This window comes from Eptatretus burgeri, chromosome 13 (genome assembly GCF_056783735.1).
Source record: "Eptatretus burgeri isolate ZD-2024b chromosome 13, Ebu_testis_v1, whole genome shotgun sequence".
Taxonomy (NCBI): Eukaryota; Metazoa; Chordata; class Myxini; order Myxiniformes; family Myxinidae; genus Eptatretus; species Eptatretus burgeri.
Genome location: NC_140973.1, coordinates 23,329,635 through 23,349,564, shown reverse-complemented (window position 1 = coordinate 23,349,564; position 19,930 = coordinate 23,329,635). Strand labels below are relative to the sequence as shown.

Here is a 19,930-nt window from a genome sequence, read left to right as displayed (position 1 = left end):
TGACATCTTATTTTACAAGTATTATCTCATCGAGACTTGAGCTGGGATTCCACAAGGATAGCTTCCTCGCCATCTAATGCATTTCTGAATGACTCATGAAGTCTTTCGCACTCAGGTCTCAAAACAGGGATGAAAGCCTAATGGTACCCTCATGTGATTTGGAGGCAGCACTGATTCCATCGCAGAAAGCAAGGTAGATGCTGTCAACATCCACAGAATTTGGGGCAGGGACCGAAACAGCTATATTGTCTGTTGTTTTACTCAACTTTTTTTCAATCCGCCTTCAGGAAGTGCCCACTTTTGGCAGGAAGTAAAGGTGTTGGGGCACGGCAGGAACACTCTTGAGAAGGATATCTATGATGGGAATGAGGAAAACATTCCAGGACAGATCATATTGGTGTGTCAGTCATGCACCCATGCCACCATGCCAGGTCAGGGCTTGTGGAGGTGTTCCATTGACTTGAGTGGAAAGTGGCTGGCTCTCATCTGTCAAAGGCAGTTACAAATTTATTCACCATTAACTGTTGAATAATTAAAACTCCAGTCACGATGCCAACAATTGAAGTCACCCGTGAACAGAATAGGATGGGAGGCTGTTGGGAGGTCACCAGATTGTACAGGTGAGGGTTTATATTGTTACGGTTGTGGAAATTCGCATTACACCATAAAGGGCACTCAGGTGAGATATCTCTGAAAGTACATGTGTAGTTAGCCCAAACCCGTTGTATAGAGGAAATTTATGTGATCCATCCAGGCTGCGACGCTTTGAGTTAGCCATTTTTCTGTTCTATCTTTTATTTCAAACAAACAGCATCTCAACAACCACACCATCCCCACCACAGCGCCAACCACACTACAACCACGCCACCTCCACCATCTATGCTACCACATCTTCGCCACTCGCCATTCAGTAGGCCCTGTGCGGTTACGATCTCCAGGAACAAACAAAAACCAACAACGATGCTCGGGGGTTTTCCCGCCTGTTTCTCCCGTCAAAATTCTCCGCGCTCGGTGTGGGGGAAGTGCGATTCAAGCTGGGGGTCAAAGGTGAGAAAAGGTGGGGGCCTCTTTTTGGGGGAATAATTCCCTGGCTCTGAGCCAAGACTGACTCCCCCGGCCCCTGCACGGCGCGGGGTGGAGGGAGAGCGAGAGGTCACACCCCCCTTCGAGAGGCTTCTCCAAGAAGCTCGAAGGGAGGCGGGGCCGAAAACGGGGCGGAGCGAAGGGCGGAGCCCCGCGCTACAAAAGGCGGACAGGATGGACCTTGGGAGTTGTTGGTCGAGTGGTTGGTCGAGAGTGGTTGGTCGAGTGGTTGGTCGAGTTGGTTCGGGTTGAGTTGGTTCTTCGAGGCTTCCTGTCTGCTTGTCTTGTCGGGGGAAGAGTCCTGCGCCCGCGGCTTGGCGAGGGGCCTGTCACGAAGGCACGGACGGGAGACGCAGCAGCGCCGGTTGTGAGGTGGACCTGCGCGTCCGGATGAGGAGTGCCGGAGAGGGTTCGCCGGCCGCGAGAGAGGTCGGGGCCAGGCGCGACCACGCTGACGGTCGTGGGAGAGGGGCTCACCGGCCACGAAAAGGGAAGTCGCGACTTCTTTTTCCTTTTCCTTCGCTTTTTGTGTAAATGTCTGTGGGTGGCGCCGTCCGTCAAGTAGTATTGTTTTAATTGTTGCAGTGTGTTCGCGTATTCGGTCGTAGCTCTGCATTGTTGTTGTTGTTGTTTTAAATTGATATATGTGCGTTTCTGATTCTGTTTGGTTGTATATGTGTGCTCTGTATCTGTGTGCATAAAGTGCTTGTGTGAACTTGTTCCCCGTTTCGCTGCGTCCTTCCCTTTGTTGAATCTCCATCTTGCTTCACGTAACGGGTTCGAAGTGGGCTTAATACGCCCGATAATTAATCGGAACCGTCGAGGCCGACGATAACACAGCTCGGTTATCCCGATAGTACGGAACGGATCGCTTAAGCGGCCCGTGTCCGGAGTCTACCTGCAGCGAGGTGCGATCGCCCGGTCTACCATCCGCGTGGGCACTTAGGTAGGTCGAGTTTGGCGAACAACCCTATCCCACGCGGGTGGCCAATTGGCACGATCGTGGTGATGCCGAAAGGCCCACCCGTGACTAGCTCCCGGCGTTAGTCCGAGAGGGTCACGACAGAATTGTCCGTCCGGTGGGCGACGTGCCGCAATTCGAGTCACGTGGCCGATTGCACGCCGGCGGGCACGAATTCGCAACAATATACATTTATGTGTAAGCCTTTTACTTTGATAACACGTCACCGTATATTTTATTATTTATGTGTTGTAGATGCGGTAACCACTGGACAGTCGTGTGCAGTAGGTCAAACATCAGTGGAAGTTCCATGGTGGAAGCTTCCTCTGAATGCATGGAGTTTGTAAACTGGAATTCTCACTTTATCCTCATCACAAAAAATGCATTTCTTGTAACAACAAGGCAGTAGCTATATGATAAAGTACTGTACAGCTCCCGATTTACAGGAGTGAAGCCCTCTACATTAAGCTGGAGGATTCCAGGAACAATTGCAGGTCTGGAATACATTTTGGAGTTATCAAAGCACTGCCGAAATATCATAAACGTAGGTGGTCCAAACAAGTACAACAGTTCACTTAAACACGAGGATGCACTTAAACAAGTGTCACCTGAAGGAGAGTCGATACGTCGTTGGATCACTAAGTGAGGCAATTAGCTTCCTGTAATCTTGACCAGGAAAGCTCATGAGAAAGATACTGAGGGATGCTCTTGGTCAACACATGGAAGATAATCGTTTATTCACAGACAGCCAACATGGATTCATAGGGGGCAGATCGTGTACGACTCAGCTCCTCAAAGTGATGGAGAACTGGACTAACCTCAGGGATGATGACATGCCCTTTGACACATCTACATGGGCTTCCAAAAGGCTTTTGACACCGTTTCCCATGAGAGACTACTCAGAAAAGTCTTCAATTATGGTATCAGAGGTCATATTCCAGAATGGATAAAAGCACTGCTGACAAATAGAATCCAAAGAGTTGGAATGGAAGGAGAATACTGTGCTCTACTTGGAGGAATGTGACCAGTGCAATTCCCTAAGGATCAGTGCTCAGACCAATCCTATTTCTGATATTCATCAATGACCGACCAAACTGTGTCAATTCTGACAGAGCAATCTTTGCTGCCAACATCAAGGCCTTTGTTCCTATCAAAAACCAATCAAATACAGAGAGGTTGCAAAGAGATTTGGACGGTCTTTTTGAATGTTCCAAGATGTAGCAATTGCCCTTCAATCACTCAAAGTACAAGGTGACAAATGCATAAAGGGCAGAAGATGCCAAATGCTGAGTTCATCATGGATAATACCTTCATGCAAACCCTGGAGTAAAAAGATATTGGAATAATTTTTGACCCAACACTGAAATTTAGCTTGCTCATGGGTTTTATTTATTTAATACATCCATATGTACATGCTCTCGGCTCGTGGAAGAGCTTTGACACAAAACAAAATCAGAACACAACACAACAAAGGGAACAGCAGGAGAAAGGGGAAAACACTAACAGCAGGGAGGAGGGAGAAAGTAGATGGAGATTGACAAACAAGGGATGCAGGTAATGACTTGGGGTAAGGGAGAATGCAAAGGGAGGACAATATGGATACAAAAGCAAAATTTTGGGGAAGGATGGGGTGTGGGGTGGTTTAACAGTGCAGAAAATATCATAACTCTGGATGGGGGGTGACTTGGGATGGTGGTGAACAGCTGTCTTGAAGACCTGGAAGGAAGAATGGGATTGAAGAGAGAATGGAATATGGTTCCCCAGGTGGTAAAAAAAAAAAAGACAAATAAATGAATGGAGGTGAGCAGTGGTTCTGGATTTAGGCATTTTCACTCGGAAGGGGTTGCTGGTGGACTTTGTGTGTCCTGCAGATATCTGGGGGTGACAAAGCACGGAGAGAGGAGGAGGAGATTGGGACCATACTCTGTGCAGAGCATTGGTGCTGCCGAAGCAGTCTCCTTGGCTATTGGGCACAATCCTGGACGGTTTGCTGCTCCGACACAGTATACCAGCATGCTGGCACTCATTTTGCTGACCTCGGAAGGATGACAGGCCGAGTTAACCCCACCTGGTATTAATTCAACAGCCGAGTGGGATTTAACTCAGGACCCTCGGATCCAAATCCCACCACCCAAACCATTAAGCCAACACCAGGCATATCACGGAGAGAGAGCAGAGGATGCAAGTCCAGAAATGAGGTGGAAGAAGACAGACCACCGACCTCTCTGTGATGGTGAAGTGATAGGCCCATACACTCAGCTTCACCGTGAGAGATACCATTGATATTGAAGGCATTTGTTTCCACAGCGTCAAGCTGAGCAAGATGTGAGGCAGGGGAGCCAGCCCAGAGGAGACAGCAGTACTCCATCAGGCTGCGGACGAAAGCTTTGTATGTGGTCAGGAGCTCAAGTGGGCCAAGGAAAGACTTCGCACGACGGAAGATTCCCAGTTGGCAACTGGCTTTGGAGGCCAGCTTGGAAATGTGGCTTTCCAGGAAAGATCATGGCAGATAGGACTTCTTCCAGAAGATTGTTGAGAAAATAGATTGGGAGGGGGGTGGGGGGGTTCCAGATGGTCCTTTCGGAGAGACATAGTGAAAGTGTGGAATTTGTTAGGGTTGAAAGACATGTTCCATGTATTGGACCAGCTTGTGATTTTATCCAGATCTGCAGAGAGTGAAGAGGCTACTGCTTGCCGGTCTGAGGGATGACAGATGGTACGGCAGAGGGTGGAGTCATCAGCAAAGAGATAAAGAGGATTTTCCAGAGAGATCATTGATGAAAACCAGAAAAAAGAACAGGGCCCAGAACGCTGCCTTGAGGAACTCCAGCCTGGACAGGAAGAGGAAATGAGAGAACTAAAGGAATTTTGTCCACGTACTTGAGGAATCTCATAATAACTCCAAGTACGTAATTAGCTTTTGCTGCAGCTAATTAGCTTTCCCCCTCTCCTTGCTCCTTTCTATATCCCTATGTCCTATCAGCAGCTCCTCTCCCCCAGTCCCTAACCATATGGACCTCAAACATCCGGGGCCTCCATTCCAACCTGACAGATCTCTCAATCCAGGCCACTGCTGATAAAACCAGACATCATCTGCTTAACTGAATCCTTCCTCCCACAAGATGTCCCTGACTCCTAAGTTGCTCTCCCTGACTATTGGCTCCTCTGGTTTGATCGACCTGAACCCCATCCTGGCGGCGGAGTCGCTCTTTACATCAAAAACTCAATTTCTCACTCTCCATGTACTGCTCTTACACCTCCCAAACCCCAATAATACATCTGGCTGTGACTTTCCCTCTGCTCCCACCTACTATTTGTCTGTGTGTTGTACCATCCACCCAACAGTGATGACTACATCTAAATCTCTCTCTTGGATGACATGGACCAACTTCTAATCACTCATCCCAACTCTCAAATTTCTCATATGTGGTGACTTCAATTGTCACCATGCTAGGTGTTGGTACCTCTCTCACCAGCCATGGCACTTCTGCAAAGGACTTCTGTGACTCCATGGGTATGACTCGATCTGTGAACTTTTCCACCCGATTTCTCCCAATGGCAAATCTTCCCTCCTGGATGTGGTGATTACCAACTTCCCTGCCAATGTATCTTGCTCGTCCTCTGCCCCAATTGGCTCATCTGATCATGTGCTAGTGAAGGTCAACATCTCTCTGGCCATTTTCAGAGAACAACCTCTGAGCTGGTGAGTCTGGTAGTTCACTCAAGTAAACTGGCAGGGACTGTAAGCAGCCATCACATTTCCAGACTGGTTTCCGATATCCACCGGCACCACCCCTGATATTCATTCAGCCTGGGAATTCTTCCACAGAAACTTGCTGTCTTTTATGCACAGATTCATCACATCTCGTCTTCAGTTGTCCTACCCATCCTCCCACTCTTGGTACTCTGAATCCTGTGGTGAGGCAGTTGCTTTAAAATAACTTGCATTCTCCTCCTGGAAGGCAAATCCAACCGAAGGCAATCTCAGACCATTCCACGAGGCCAACAACAAGTGTGTGCCCACTAAGGGGCCTCTAACCCTGAAACTGGACCGGACGGTATCGGCTCGCGTGTCATAAAAACCTGCTCTGCTGCTCTTGCACTTCCTCTCTGCCCTTTCCACCCTGTCATTTACCATAGGTCATCTTCTATCTGCTTGGAAATCAGCCAACAACACAGCATTACATAACCAGAGAGTTGGTGTCAAAGACACCCAATGCTCGCCTGTTTATACATTTATCGTTTTTAAAAGACTCGTCTAATAATTAATATTTTTTTATAAAGCATTGCAGTGAAGTCTGATACAAATAATTTTAAAGCAATATATGTATTTGTATATTGTAATCAGTAACAAGAGCACAAGTGAGCACAATATACACCCGAACAAGAAGGTATATACAGAATTGTGCGACTACATGGCAAACAGCATCCTGGTTGCCATGGCAACCACTTTAGATAACAAATGTATGTCGCCACACACCGTCTCCACAGTCTGTACCTATGTACCAAATATGAAACGTGAAAGTTGAAAACTTTGGGAGTTAGAGTGCGGACAGGAACGGACGGACAAACAGAAAGACGGACGAACGGACGAACAGGATATATATATATATATATATATATATATATATATATATATATATATATATATATATATATATATATATATATATATATATATATATATATATCTTCTTTTTTCGGCTGCTCCCGTTAGGGGTCGCCACAGCGGATCATCCGTATGATCCGCATAGTGATTTGGCACATGTTTTACGCCGGATGCCCTTCCTGACGCAACCCTGGTCGCCTCTTACGACACAGGGACCTGGTACACCTATTTTAACCGGGGTATACACCGGCCCAGTACACTGGTACTCATTTCGCCGACCTCGGGAGGATGACAGGCTGAGTCAACCCCCTGGTGTATTAATTCAGAGGCCCAACGGGGCTTGAACTCAGGACCTCTTGGATCCCAAGCCGCTGCCCTAACCACTGCGCGAACACCAGGCTCATGTATATATATATATATATATATATATATATATATATATATATATATATATATATATATATATATATATGTATATATATATATATATATATATATATATATATATATATATATATATATATATATATATATATATATATATATATCGGGTGTATAAAAAATAGTGTGGTAGATAAAAACATTAGAAAGGAAAAAATAACTTGCACCAAAAACTTTTAACATTTTCACGCTCACGCCGGGGGTATCGCTATAGCTCTCTGTTCTTCGAACAGGCGAGCTAAAAAGGTTATCCCACCTCTCACCTTTCTCAGCTTAAGGCTGTAGAAACCAAGGCATTTAGGATCATTGGTATCTCCCACGATGAGGCTGAGTCTTTGGGTCTCTCACTCTCTCACCGCAGGCAGGTCAGTGGTCTTTCTGTCTTCTAACATCTCCTCTCTGGCCTCGCCCCCCCCCCCGTCCCTACTCTGTCTGAGATACCCCCCCCCTCCCCATCACCATATTTCCGCAGGGGGCTCAAGGTTTGCCAGAATCCCCCTTCTAGTAAAACTACCAAAATCAAGATTCACTGTTCACCTTCACTCTTTCATTCCTCTTTTTTCCCACCTTTGGAACAAACTCCCACACTCTCTGCAATCCCACTCTTCCCTCCAGATCTTCAAAACAGCTGTAAACCACCATCTCTTATCTTCCCCCGTCCAAAACCACGATCTTTTCTACCCCCGCTAATCAACCCCAAACCCACCTGCTTCAAATGCCCTGCTTTCCTTCCTGAAAATCCCTGTTGTGCAAGGACCTGAAAGTCCCAGTAGTGTCCATCTTGTTTAACCCGTGTATCCTGCCCCATCCCTCTCCCTTCCACAGATCTCCTCATGTCTGTGTTCCCCACTGTTTGTTCTTCCCTCTCCCACCCCTCTTGTCTCCTGCTCCCCTTGTTGTATGTTCTGTGTGTTAGCTGTTATCTGAGCCTCGACAGTGTATACAATAAATAAATAAATTTTTATCATTAGTTACAAGTCATTGGTAAGATCCATGTTAGAATACCATTCACCACTTTGGAATTCCTCTCTGAAAGAAAGATGAGGAAACATTGGCGAAGGTGCAAAGAAGAGTAACAAAACTTGTAGTCAACCAAATGAAGGATTGTAGATACTGAGAAAGACAAAAGCCCCAAATATCCCAACTTTAAAATGTAGGAAGAAGAGAGCCAACATATTATAAGTCTTCAGAATTATGAACCAAATCAATAATATCCCAGCAGAAAAATTATTCAGCGCACAATCAAATACACTTCTTCTTTTTCTTCTTCTTCTGTATGACAAGCTTGGCTGCCAGGTAGCTGTCATTTTGTTGGGCACAGCAGGGCTGCTGATGCTGTGCACCTATACCAGCACACTGGTACTCATTTCACCAACCTCAGAAGGATAACAGGCTGAGTCAACCCCACCTGATGTTAATTCAGTGAACAACAGAACTTAAACTCAGGACCCTAAGATCCCAAGCCAGCCACCATAACCACCGAGCCAACACCAGGCTTTGCAAGGATGCCAATATAAACTCTTCAAGGAAATTTCCGGAAGGAGATTAAAGAAAAGCACATTCAGCCATGATCCACGCACGACCCTTGGTGCATATATTGATATCAATGACGTCATCGGTCATGTGGTTTGACAGCCATATTGGATTGAAGGAAAAACTTTTAACATTTGTTTTCTCTGAAACGGCTCAACAAAAATAAATGACACATGGCGGATGTCATCGACTCCACACGGGGAGCGTAATTTGCCACCATTGACATCATCAGTCACGTTCTGTGGCAGAAAAAAAAAGGTTAAAGTTTTTCCTTCAATCCAAAATGGCTGCTAAACCATGTGACCGTTGACATTTTCGTTATCAAACGTTATTTGGCATGGCTCATCGATTATATCAATAGTTTCTCAATTTTTGAAAGCCAAAAAACCAATACTATGAATTCGTTTTTTGTTCCCGGGGATCAGATGTTGGCACTGTTTTTTTTCAAGTTGCAACATGCAATTGTCAAGGAGTCGAGAAAAATACACCACCGTAAAGGCCCGGCTTAACATGAGAAGTAACGGCGTAATGACATCCCAGACGCAACACCATCTTACTACACCGCCGTTTTATTATACGAAATACGCCATTCCGACGCCCAGCGTCTGTCATTCAGCCCATGGACAACGGACGTTACATCATCAAATTACATGGGTTATGGTGTTCAACCGGCGTCAGTGAAGTGAGGCCTTGCCCAATGCGAGACGGAACGCCGTCCCAGCGAAAAGAGCTTGACAGACAGAGGAACGGATGGATGGAGAAATCCGGCTACTTTGACATGTACATTATGGTTACTCGTGATGGTGGTGATTAATATGGAATAGGCAAAGCCGAGAAGCGAACGTAGAATTCTTGTTACATTCGCTTCTTAAATATATATATATATATATATATATATATATATATATATATATATATATATATATATATATATATATATATATATATATATACACACACACACACATATATATATATATATATATATATATATATATATATATATATATATATATATATATATATATATATATATATATCAGAGTAAAGTCTTTTGCAATGAAAAAATAAATATTACCTCAACATAACCTTCACAAAAACAACTACACCGCCGAGAACAGGATCACATCTAAAAAATTAATATTACCTCAATATTACCTTCACAACAACAACTACACCGCCGAGAACAGGATCTCATCTAAAAAATTAATATTACCTCAATATTACCTTCACAACAACAACTACACCGCCGAGAACAGGATCTCATCTAAAAAAATAAATATTACCTCACCATTACCTTCACAACAACAACTCCACTGCCGAGAACAGGATCTCATCTAAAAAAATTAATATTACCTCAACATTATACCTCAATATTACCTTCACAACAACAACTCCACTGCCGAGAACAGGATCTCATCGAAAAAAAATTAATATTACCTCAACATTAGCTTCACAACAACAACTACACAACCAAGAACAGGATCTCATCTAAAAAAATTAATGTTACCTCAACATTACCTTCACAACAACTACACCGCCGTTCACAGGATCTCATCTAAAAAAATAAATATTACCTCAACTTTCCCTTCACAACAACAACTACACCGCCAAGAACAGGATCTCATCTAAAAAAATTAATATTACCTCAACATTACCTTCACAACAACAACTACACCGCCTAGAACAGGATCTCATCGAAAAAAATAAATATTACCTCAACATTACCTTCACAACAACAACTACACCGCCTAGAACAGGATCTCATCTAAAAAAATTAATATTACCTCAACATTACCTTCACAACAACTACACCGCCAAGAACAGTATCTCATCTAAAAAAAATAATATTACCTCAACATTACCTTCACAACAACAACTACACTGCCGAGAACAGGATCTCATCTAAAAAAAACTTAATATTACCTCAACATTATACCTCAATATTACCTTCACAACAACAACTCCACCGCCGAGAACAAGATCTCATCTAAAAAAATTAATATTACCTCAACATAAGCTTCACAACAACAACTACACCGCCAAGAACAGGATCTCATCTAAAAAAATTAATATTACCTCAACATTACCTTCACAACAACTACACCGCCGAGAACAGGATCTCATCGAAAAAAATAAATATTACCTCAACATAAGCTTCACAACAACAACTACACCGCCAAGAACAGGATCTCATCTAAAAAAATTAATATTACCTCAACATTACCTTCACAACAACAACTACACTGCCGAGAACAGGATCTCATCTAAAAAAATAAATATTACCTCAACTTTATCTTCACAACAACAACTACACCGCCTAGAACAGGATCTCATCTAAAAAAATTAATATTACCTCAACATTAGCTTCACAACAACAACTACACCGCCTAGAACAGGATCTCATCCAAAAAAATTAATATTACCTCAACATTACCTTCACAACAACAACTACACCGCCTAGAACAGGATCTCATCTAAAAAAATTAATATTACCTCAACATTATACCTCAATATTACCTTCACAACAACAACTACACCACCTAGAACAGGATCTCTCTAAAAAAATTAATATTACCTCAACTTTATCTTCACAACAACAACTACACTGCCGAGAACAGGATCTCATCTAAAAAAATTAATATTACCTCAACATTATCCCTCAACATTACCTTCACAACAACAACTACACCACCTAGAACAGGATCTCATCTAAAAAAATAAATATTACCTCAACTTTATCTTCACAACAACAACTACACCGCCTAGAACAGGATCTCATCTAAAAAAATTAATATTACCTCAACATTAGCTTCACAACAACAACTACACTTTCTAGAACAGGATCTCATCCAAAAAAATTAATATTACCTCAACATTACCTTCACAACAACAACTACACCGCCTAGAACAGGATCTCATCTAAAAAAATTAATATTACCTCAACATTATACCTCAATATTACCTTCACAACAACAACTACACCACCTAGAACAGGATCTCATCTAAAAAATTAATATTACCTCAACTTTATCCTCAACATTACCTTCACAACAACTACACTGCCGAGAACAGGATCTCATCTAAAAAATTAATATTACCTCAACATTATACCTCAACATTACCTTCACAACAACAACTACACCACCTAGAACAGGATCTCATCTAAAAAATTAATATTACCTCAACATTATACCTCAACATTACCTGCACAACGACAACTACACCGCCTAGAACAGGATCTCATCTAAAAAAAAAATATTACCTCAACATTACCTTCACAACGACAACGACACTGCCGAGAACAGGATCTCATCTCAAAAAATTAATATTACCTCAACATTATCCCTCAACATTACCTTCACAACAACAACTACACCACCTAGAACAGGATCTCATCTAAAAAAATTAATATTACCTCAACTTTATCTACACAACAACTACACTGCCGAGAACAGGATCTCATCTAAAAAAAATTAATATTACCTCAACATAAGCTTCACAACAACAACTACACCGCCAAGAACAGGATCTCATCTAAAAAAAATTAATATTACCTCAACATTAGCTTCACAACAACAACTACACCGCCTAGAACAGGATCTCATCCAAAAAAATTAATATTACCTCAACATTACCTTCACAACAACAACTACACCGCCTAGAACAGGATCTCATCTAAAAAAATTAATATTACCTCAACATTATACCTCAATATTACCTTCACAACAACAACTACACCACCTAGAACAGGATCTCTCTAAAAAAATTAATATTACCTCAACTTTATCTTCACAACAACAACTACACTGCCGAGAACAGGATCTCATCTAAAAAAATTAATATTACCTCAACGTTATCCCTCAACATTACCTTCACAACAACAACTACACCACCTAGAACAGGATCTCATCTAAAAAAATTAATATTACCTCAATATTATCCCTCAACATTACCTTCACAACAACAACTACACCACCTAGAACAGGATCTCATCTAAAAAAATTAATATTACCTCAACTTTATCTACACAACAACTACACTGCCGAGAACAGGATCTCATCTAAAAAAATTAATATTACCTCAACATTATCCCTCAACATTACCTTCACAACAACAACTACACCACCTAGAACAGGATCTCATCTAAAAAAATAAATATTACCTCAACTTTATCTTCACAACAACAACTACACCGCCTAGAACAGGATCTCATCTAAAAAAATTAATATTACCTCAACATTAGCTTCACAACAACAACTACACCGCCTAGAACAGGATCTCATCCAAAAAAATTAATATTACCTCAACATTACCTTCACAACAACAACTACACCGCCTAGAACAGGATCTCATCTAAAAAAATTAATATTACCTCAACATTATACCTCAATATTACCTTCACAACAACAACTACACCACCTAGAACAGGATCTCTCTAAAAAAATTAATATTACCTCAACTTTATCTTCACAACAACAACTACACTGCCGAGAACAGGATCTCATCTAAAAAAATTAATATTACCTCAACATTATCCCTCAACATTACCTTCACAACAACAACTACACCACCTAGAACAGGATCTCATCTAAAAAAATTAATATTACCTCAACATTATACCTCAATATTACCTTCACAACAACAACTACACCACCTAGAACAGGATCTCTCTAAAAAAATTAATATTACCTCAACTTTATCTTCACAACAACAACTACACTGCCGAAAACAGGATCTCATCTAAAAAAATTAATATTACCTCAACATTATCCCTCAACATTACCTTCACAACAACAACTACACCACCTAGAACAGGATCTCATCTAAAAAAATTAATATTACATCAACTTTATCTACACAACAACAACTACACTGCCGAGAACAGGATCTCATCTAAAAAAAATTAATATTACCTCAACATTTTCCCTCAATATTACCTTCACAACAACAACTCCACCGCCGAGAACAAGATCTCATCGAAAAAAATTAATATTACCTCAACATTATACCTCAATATTACCTTCACAACAACAACTCCACCGCCGAGAACAGGATCTCATCGAAAAAAATTAATATTACCTCAACATTATACCTCAACATTACCTTCACAACAACTACACCGCCGAGAACAAGATCTCATCTAAAAAATTAATATTATCTCAACATTATACCTCAACATTACCTTCACAACAACTACACCGCCGAGAACAAGATCTCATCTAAAAAAATTAATATTACCTCAACATTATCTTCACAACAACTACACCGCCGAGAACAGGATCTCATCTAAAAAAATTAATATTACCTCAACATTATCTTCACAACAACAACTACACCGCCGAGAACAGGATCTCATCTAAAAAAATAAATACGAGATTGAATATGGAATTCTTCTTACATTCGCTTCTGACTTTACCTATAACTTGTTCACAACTGTATACGCAATTTCCGGTTACTTCGGCCTGGATTCGGGATCAGCGATCAAATAATGTAAATCACGATTAAAAATTACTTTTTGGTGATGCGGGAGATATCTTTATTAAAATCAATATACACCATGTCTGATATTACGATGCCTTTATCTCCCGGCATGCATCATTCCCCATGACAAAAACCGGAAACAAAAAAAAAACCAGAAGCAAAAAAAAAAAACCGGAAGCAAAAGGGTCATAGCCAACGGCACAGATTCACAATTGGCAGGGTATTGTGTTGTTTTTGTTGTTTCCTATTCTCTCATGTGCACGCATTAAGTAATATTCACAAGATAGAAATAAAACCCGATCGTGTTTATACACCGCACAGCGTTTAAAAACAACCAGAAGCAAAAGGTCATAGCCAATGACACGGATTCCAAATCGTCAGGGGTATTGTGTTGTTGGTGTTGCGTTTTTTTATTTTTATTTTCTTTGTTTTTTTCCTATTCTCTCATGTGCATGCGTTAAGTATGAAGCTCACTGCGTTCGCTATAACAACCGCAAGAATGACAAGTCTGGAGACAGCGATGGTTCACGAGCAATGTACACGGTTCGCCTTTTTTATTTTTTGACCTTCGAGGGGACGCCACCGGAAAACTGGCGGAATCGGGAAAAACGTAAATGATGAAAGTTGTAGTAGTCGAAGAGCACTACTTGTATACCAACTTTCATTCGAAACAGTTGAAAACCCTAGGAGCTCGATGCCCAATTTATTGATTTTTTTTGACATTTTCTAAGTTCGTGACCTTGTGACCTTGACCTTGGGACGAAAATGAAAAACCGAGCTCCGTGGGGCTATGCAGGTGCCATTGGGCTAACCAAATACCGAAACCCCTGCCAGATTCGACAAACCCCCTCAGAGAAGATGTAACTTGAAATGGGCTACCCCCTAAAAACACATGTTTTTTGGGCGTGGTTCCGCCCATAATGGGCGCAGCATGCCCATTCTCCGGAAAACACAACTAGATCATGATATAAACCTCCCACCAAAATTTTATCAAGATCAGATCAAAACCCACGGAGCTATGCTCGGGACAGACAGGCAGACACACACACATAACGAATATAGTGGTCACTTACTGACTCGTGAACCAATAAAAGACCATTATCTAGCAAGAGGAGTGAAAGGGTTCGAGCCAAGATGATGTGTGCAGGGAAATAAAGTGGTGGCGCGATATGGCAGACTTATGTGTTAAACATCCAGCAAAAAGTGGAGTTATTGGAAAAAAAAAACACAAAAAAAAAAACTCCTCAATCATAGCGATTTCGCATCACACAGGTAGGCTGACCAGGGGTCCCATATTTTTCGGGATCGTTCCGTTTTTGACTCGGTCCTGTTTCATACCTTCCCGGAACACCATTTGTTCCATTTATTTTCAGTACTGCGAACAACATTTGAAAAGGAAAGGCGGCACGCAGCGCAAGTGTGTGAGCTTCCATCAAAGCAACAGTATACCGTCAATAAGTCCAAGCAACAGCCGGAACCCCTGCAATGGCGTCATGGGACTCATCACATGGGGGTGATATGTCTGTGTCTGTCTGTCTGTCTGTCTGTCTGTCTGTCTGTCTGTCTGTCTGTCTGTCTGTCTGTCTGTCTCTCTCTCTCTCTCTCTCTCTCTCTCTCGCAGCCTGTGGCTGCTGGTTGCATCATTGGTTGTGACGCGGCGATGCCGCTGATGCAGTGTCCCCCTTACCAGTACACTGGTGCTCATTTTGCCGACCTCGGAAGGATTACAGGCTGAGCCAACCTCCTGGTGTATTTGAATTCAGCGGCCCAACGGGGCTTGAACTCAGGACCCTAGGATTCCAAGCTGCCACCCGAACCACGAAGCCAACACCAGGCGAGAGTGATGTAACTGTTACTAAATACGTTCAATTGCTGTCATTTTTTATTTGCAAATGAGATTAAGTGTCTGTGGGGAAAACGATGATGGAATACAGTCATCAAAACTGCACTAACAACCTTGTGCTTCAGCAATTTACATTTCATTTTTATAACATTTACTTGTACAGGTCTTGGCGATATATAAACATATAGTGGGGCAACTTAGCTAAATATAGCATAACAATTGTGCATTTTGTGAGGAAAGCACCAAATTTGCCACACTAGTAGCCTATCGCATTATGAACAGATTTGGATATTGGGCCATCTCAAATTCAGCCGCTGATGACTGTAGCAGCCATTTTCCACTGCCATCAAAAATTTTGAGATGGCCCAATATCCAAATCTGTTCATAATATGATAGGCTACTAGTGTGCCAAATTTGGTGCTTTCCTCACAAAATGCACAATTGTTATGCTAAGTTGCCGCACTAATACAGTACATTCAAAATTCTACAATTTAATGCTTACGAATGTACAAAAGCACACTTCCCACAATAACATTCCCACTTTCCAAATGAGGCCTACAGCTGCCGCCCGCTTGACCCGTGCCCAAGTGTCTGAAGACCTGATGACCCTGCACATCAGGCTCTCCATTTTGGAGGTGGATAAATATAGAGGATTTATCCGTTAGTACAGCAGAAGATTCATTTTCTTCAAAATTTTTCAACAATTACATGCTTATGATACACACAATACAATGCTTTATTATACAGTACCTTACAGTATATTTGTTTGTTTTAAAACAGTTTATTAGTTTACAATAAAAAAACAACATACAAACTGCATAATAGCTGTTTATTAATCATTATTTGAGAAGTGGTGGATTCGGCTTTGTAACACAATGGCATCCATCCATCCGGACCAAACTCCATGCAGAGCGTTGGTGCTGCCGAAACAGTCTCCTTGGCTATTGGGCATAAATCATCCTGGACGGGTTTCCACTCCGACACAGGATACCAGCAAGCTGGCACTCATTTTGCCAACATCAAAAGGATGACAGGCAGAGTCAACCCCACCTGGGATTAATTCAACATCCAAGCAGGATTTGAACTCAGGACGCGAGGATCTCAAGCTCGCGATCCCAAACCCACCACCTGAACCAATAAGCCAACACCAAGCACACTCGTAACAAACACATTGACATCCATTTTATTTATATATCCATTGAGGACAATGACATCCATTACCTGGAAATATTTATTTTCTGGAGCACCCTTGGTCCTGAAAATTCTGGTCAAAATAGATTTTGACTGTCGTGTGTACATATACATATACATATACATATACATATACATACACACACATTTACAGCACTTTTCCTGCTCGTCTGTGAAAGACATAACCGCCAACTGACTACAAGCAGTGTTAGCCACTATAATGCTCCCTGCAGTATCAGTCAGCCAAGCTTGTTTTTAGCAATGCCAGCCCACCCCTTGGGAAGGGAATCGATCCATGGATGAATTTCTGGCTCACTGGCCTTCATCGGCATGGAGTGTATCGCTACACTTCCAACCACATCATCAGTCAAGGACATCGGCTTGATACGCTTTTTATTGGCAAATTGACGGGCCATTTAGTGGGGGAAAGGAATCAATCCATGGACACGTTTCTGGCTCCCTGGAAATCATCAGCAAATAATAGTCCCCATCCCACTCTGCGAGCATATGAAATAGCAGGCTGTGTCGTAAGACCTTGGACACTTCCAACAAGTAGTACTGTTGTAGCATGGAGCTTAATGGGCACCATTTTGTGGTTTCATGGATAAGAAGTGCTGATAATGTGCTCTCCTCTTCACAGAGTGCTGGTGCTGCCGAACCACTTTCTTGAAACGGGTCATACAGGGTGCTTTTTCCATTACCTTCCCAGCAGTCAATCAGAGCAGGAATCTGAAATTTGTTCAGGATGCCAGCGATATCTTTCCGACTCTTTACGAAGGACACCATGGGATCTCTGAGGTCCATGCCAAGTGCCAACTCGTGCGGGCAGATTTGATGCCCGGTATAACGTCTGTCGGAGGGATGGCACTACCGGGAAACACCGAGATGACAGTTTAAGCCCGGGTCGGGATTCAAACCCAGGATAGACAGTAAACGGGCGAATGGACACCCAGCTCTTGGTTCTCCAGCCAGTTTGAAGAGGTGCTGGTTGTATACAATTCCTTCACATCCCATTGACCATTGGAAATTTCCTCGTGAACAAAACAGGTCTTCAAGATTAAACAAACAAACAAAGTGAACGAATGAATCATCATCAGCATCAGCATCCCCTTTCTTGCTGGAAGGAAACAAAGCTGTTTGAATGAAAATTGCTGGGTTGAAGGCGCACGTGTGGTGTGTGTGGTGGTCAACCGGACAAGTTCGAGTCGAGAGAAAATGTATAAATAAATCAAACTCTTTCGTTTCCCTCCTCTTGATGTCTCGGCTTCAAGGGCGCGGTTCGCCCGCTTGTCTCTCCGTACCAACGGGTCCCCCCCGCGCATCTCAGAGTCCAGGCGCGAGAAATGCGCAACGATCTTTTTAAAACCGTTTTTAAAAAGTTTGAGCCGAACCAGCAACATGCTGGCTGGTTCAAACACGCGCTGATTTGCGGCCAGACTCGGACCGGGGACCTACCTGCCCGTACTCGATTCAATCCCGGTTCACATTCCCTGCACTGCACCAAACGAAGCGGATTTTTTTTCCCCCCCAGAGGGAAGCCGATGTTGGGGAAAGAGAAGAACAGAAAGCGGGATTACAGAGAGGAACGCGGTGCAGGTGCAGGTGCAGAGAGCGGTGCGGTGCACGTACAGCGATTCCACTCCATACCGGAGAGGCATGGCCCGGGAGCGACTTCTCTCCTGAAAGCCTCTCCAGCGCCAGGACCACCGAGCCGAGCGAGAGGCTGCCGAAACCGCATGCCAGCTCCACGAGAGACAGCATGAGCATGAGCGAGGAGACTCGCTCCGTGCTGCACATCCTGGAGTCTTGTGCAGCACAAGCGTGTGGATCCCCGCGACTTGTCTTCCCTCGCTTCGCCACACCTTCGCCACGCCCTCGCTCTCGCTTCGCCACGCCCTCGCCTCACCCTCGCTCTCGCTACGCCCTCGCCTCGCCCTCGCTCTCGCTTCGCCACGCCCTCGCTCTCGCTTCGCCACGCCCTCGCCTCGCCACACCTTCGCCACGCCCTCGCTCTCGCTTCGCCACGCCCTCACCACGCTACGCCCTCGCTCTCGCCCTCGCTTCGCCACGCCCTCGCCACGCCCTCCCAGCACCACGCCCTCGTTTCACCACGCCCTGTCCGCCCCCACCCATCGCACAATCCCTTGCCCTGATCCTCCCTACCACAGCACCGGAGGATTGACAGGTCGCATGATGAGGGCTGCGTGCTTCATCGTCCAGGTCCAGTATACATCAAGTGTACCGAACATTCGGATTGTCGGAAGGAAATGCATTGCCCAATTTACCTGTGAAGCAATGTGGACGACAGCCATTCCCTGCAGCTGACCAACGCATCCCAGTGGATTCGTTTGTCGTGTGAATGCGTTCGCTGCATTCGTCAGTTGGTCGACTCAAGGAATTCTGTGAATGATAGTTAAATGGTGTAAAATTCCCACGAATGGTGTAACTGATGTAAAAATCAATGAAAACGTCGTGCTGACCTCGTGGTTGAATGTTCGTTAACCAAAGGTGGAGGTTATGTTTTCACCCCCTTTCTATCCGTTTGTGTGCATGATATCTCAAAAAGTTGTGGACGGATTCGGACGGAACTCGGTGGAGGGGTTGGGTGTGTGACGAGGAAGAATTGATTCGATTTTGGTGAAGATCTGAATCCGGATCTGGCCCCTTGAATTATTTAATTATTAAAGTGATTCTTCACCATTGAGAGATTAAGGCCAAAAACGATATAGTCGGTGTATAGCATGATATTTCAAAATTCATTGGGCCCGATATGTTGTCGTGGATC

At 43.3% G+C, this 19,930-nt stretch overlaps 1 protein-coding gene across 3 annotated transcripts in view; it reads right to left on the bottom strand.

Moving 5' to 3' along the window:
* Window positions 1-19,000, bottom strand: part of TMEM196 (transmembrane protein 196) — a 53,892-nt gene extending 34,892 nt beyond the window's left edge. For 2 of the 3 annotated variants that reach the window (XM_085851673.1, XM_085851676.1), the window contains exon 1: window positions 18,775-19,000. In XM_085851673.1, coding sequence (XP_085707799.1) covers window positions 18,775-18,942 — 168 coding nt within the window. In that variant the 5' untranslated portion in view covers window positions 18,943-19,000. The remainder of the gene's footprint in view (window positions 1-18,774) is intronic. The other variant, XM_085851675.1, reaches the window with a different exon arrangement.
* Window positions 19,001-19,930: the final 930 nt, after the last annotated feature.